Source organism: Gregarina niphandrodes (assembly GCF_000223845.1).
Source record: "Gregarina niphandrodes unplaced genomic scaffold scaffold00061, whole genome shotgun sequence".
Classification (NCBI taxonomy): domain Eukaryota; phylum Apicomplexa; class Conoidasida; order Eugregarinorida; family Gregarinidae; genus Gregarina; species Gregarina niphandrodes.
In genome coordinates this window covers 34,111-37,548 of record NW_011645828.1, presented here as the reverse complement: position 1 = coordinate 37,548, position 3,438 = coordinate 34,111, and the positions used below count along the sequence as shown (strand labels likewise).

General features: G+C 57.8%; 1 protein-coding gene across 1 annotated transcript; it reads left to right on the top strand.

Annotated features, from left to right (window-relative positions):
• Positions 1-77: 77 nt before the first annotated feature.
• GNI_174420 (hypothetical protein) lies at positions 78-1,244 on the top strand (the record flags this gene model as incomplete). Its single annotated transcript, XM_011135079.1, has 1 exon — positions 78-1,244. The coding sequence occupies one exon, from the start codon at positions 78-80 to the stop codon at positions 1,242-1,244; it is 1,167 nt and encodes a 388-aa protein (XP_011133381.1).
• Positions 1,245-3,438: the final 2,194 nt, after the last annotated feature.

Sequence of the window (3,438 nt, the reverse complement as noted above, 5' to 3'; positions counted from 1 at the left end):
GAATTGGTTTTGCTGATCAAGACCGTATCACCCCACGGCTGTTTCTAACCATCGCTCTGCAGACGGTGGATGAGCTGATGAAGAGCGAAGACACGTTGTTCAACCCTGATCAGATCCACTTACTGAGTCATGCAATTCGTCCTACGGTGAGAGTGGACTTTGAACGGGGCACCATGTACGGGGACGCTAAGAAGGCTCGTGACGAAGCGGAACGAGTTCGCGTGGCCCAAAAGGTCTTGATGCAGTTGGCCGAGGCTGGCAAGCTGACTGAGGGTGAGTCAATAACTCCGTTGAAGAGGCCGATGACGAGCATGAGCGAGTTGCGCGAGGCGCTGTTTAAAACCTACAAGGCGCTTGAGCCCTCTGGTGACTACAAGTCGTTCTTCTGGAAGGGCATCTGTCGTCCGATATTGGGGATAAGCTGGGAGGACAAGGTAGCAGTCAAGAAATATAGTGGCAATGGCGGTCGGAATTTCGTGTGCGAGCGGTGCAAACCCGGTGAAGTGATTAGCCTGCCGGTGCCGAGCAAGGTGACCGCGAACGTGCTGAGTCGACATCCTAACATGAAGGACTTCATTCCTGACGATCACCTCCTGCCACTTAAGGACTGGGTCGTGCCCGGGCCGGACGGCAAGGTCTACACACCTGGCGATCAGTGGCCGCCGCAGGAGACCGTGAAGGGCACCTGGAAGAAGGTCAGCGAGATGAGCGTGGAGGAACTGAGCTGCAAAGCCCGACGGGAGGGTCTCGACATAACAAATATCCGCTGGGACCCCGCCAACCTCCTTAACAGGCGACTGAACTGCTTCTCGCCGTCCGATGTCGCGGCCGGCAACTTGATGGGGGACGAGATGGATAGACACATCTCGCGCTGGCGCGTCGTCAACCTCGCCGACCTCATCAAGTCCTACCGACTCTCGCCTGATATAGTCCGCCACCTTGAGGACGATGCCAACATGATTACAGATGCATGCGATAAGTTTGGTCCTCGGCTCAGATACGATCACTACATCGGCAACTACGCACAAGCCTACGTCCTACTACAGTTCACCGAAAGAGGTGAAAGATCCAGACTGCGGCTTGTTACCATCCCTTGGTGCCTAGCAAACGGAGTTGAGTTGCGTACACTCGGCGCAGGAGTGGCCTTCTGGGACCAAGTGCGAGCCGACGCAGGCTGTGACGACGTAATCGACTACCTCGACTACTCCGCAGTCAAGGACGGAGTGGGTAACTCCAGTAAGTGATGGACTCCAGTTTTTCGATGTGGCGAACTGCTGTAGCGGACGTCAGTCGGGACGGGGGCTCAATGAGCAGCGGTGGTCGACAGTCACGAGCTGGCGCGAACGTAAAGTTCGGCCGGTGCGGCTGGATGCTTTTTGTTCGAGCGCCGTTTTAATTTCATAAAGCCTTTTTGCAGGTCTCCTCTGACCGTAACCGTCTGGGCGACTAACCCGGGCCAGCAGAACAACCCACGCTTCCTGGCCTTGTTCGCCCCAACACGAGCCGTAGTGGAACCGCAACATGGCGCGTGTGGGGAGCGTCTCCGGCAGCTTCCCAAAACCGTGTGATGCCCCCCGTTGACCGTCTTTCGAACCACGCCCTCGACCGGCATCAACCTTTGCGTCGCTGCGAAGTCTTCCTCCGTCGGTCTGCTCGCGTGTACCAACGCCCCTACGTATGCCACAATCGCACCCCCGAGCGCCATCCGCTCCACGAGCGCCATCCGCTCCACGAGCGCGTCGTCGTCCGCTTCCTCGGCGGCGTAGGGTGACCGCTTCCTCGGCGGCGTAGGGTGACAGCCAATCTGCCAACAGTTCTTCTGTCCAGACATGAACTCCAGCGTCAAGTCAGAACGCTACGGCCCACTTGATGGCGAACAGCTCTCTCCCTGGTATCCCACTCATGCTCTGCACCGGTCAGCTTCTTCAAGGCGAACTCGAGGGGCACTTCGAGGGGACCTCACGACCGCCCTGATTCGCACCAATTCCCAAACTTCGTCTCCTACCACCGCGCTCTGTAAGGCAGGCCCCCAACTGAACATACTGCCCTTCTTCATTAAGTCGAACAGAAGGGCAGTCCCCTCAGCTTATATTGGGACGAAGAGTTAAGGGTGCCCGACCACTCCGAGGACGCTGATCGGTGGGGGCTTCCGCACACTGTGCACCCTCCCCCGCTGGCGACCTCATCCCCCCCCACTAGAGGGTGACTCGGACTGTTGAACGCCTTCGCCAATCGTCGTCTAACGCTGTCGCAAGGATGCACGCCTTCAGCACGTCAGCTCCGCCGTTGTCCCCCTGCGGGCCGCAAGGCGAACGAAGCTTACCGGGCAGCGTTGGCTGATCGACTTCTTCCGAGGACGGACCTCACATTGCGCTCCAACAGGTCGACGATCTTCCCCACTTCGGACAGGAATGTCTCCACCCGCACCTCTTCCCCGCCCCAACTTCTCCTCGGTTGTCGTTGCTGACTGCGGTGATTTTGCTGGAGGCACATTGTTTTCCGCTTGCAACCAAGCGTGTCCTGTGCAGACGAGATGGACAGTTGTAATGAACCTCAGTTGTGTCAATTACGGGAGTGTTGGCAATTTGAGGCCAGTGGTGGCCGTGTCCTGGTCGTATCGGCCTACTGGTCAAGCAGCAGCATAGACCTGCCGAACGTGGCTCAGATCACGCGCAGAGGAGGGCCTCACCGGTCACAAATGTTACGTAGAGCGCGATGGTAGGATTGTGGAGCCACAACGGGTCGACGGTACGTACTCTACAAGAGAGAGAGAGTAATTCGCAGCTTGCACTACGGACGAGGAGGAGCACACACGGGGGTGACAAAGACTGAGAGGAGTACTTTGTATGGTCAGACATACCGGCGGAGGTGGAGTCTTGGTTGATAGGCGAGCGACTGAAGGAATCGCCTTCCCCCCGTGCACACACCCTACGAGGGTAATCACTACAACACACTCGGGCCACCTCACAAGGTATAGGCGGCGAGAGCAGTTGCCGACACGACAACCGAGCTTACTATAAAGTATGAGAGACCGTGAAGTGAAGCCGCCGTCGGAGGAGCCCTTGCGGCGAGGCGACATAGTTGTGGTCCATACGGAAGGAGCCCCCACGCTTCCTGGCTAGTCAGCAGGTGGTCGCTGACCATGCCACCGGGGGCGTGGGTCACGAACCTGCTCAGGTCCGAGCTCAAGGTGAGATAGTTGTGGTACTCGGTTCAACTCTGAGCGGGTCGGCCGTGAATCAAGCCGCGATCAAGTCGTGATCAAGTTTACTTAGACACGGTTCAGCCTGCATCGGTTCTCACTTGCTTCTTATTCTCTCGAGCCGAGGCGTCCTTCGAATCTTTCGCGATGAGGCAGTAGGGGACAGCAGCAAGGTGCAGCCTGGAGCTTCCAGCACTGTCAGCGCCTTCGAGCACAACGTAGGCTTGTGCGTAGCT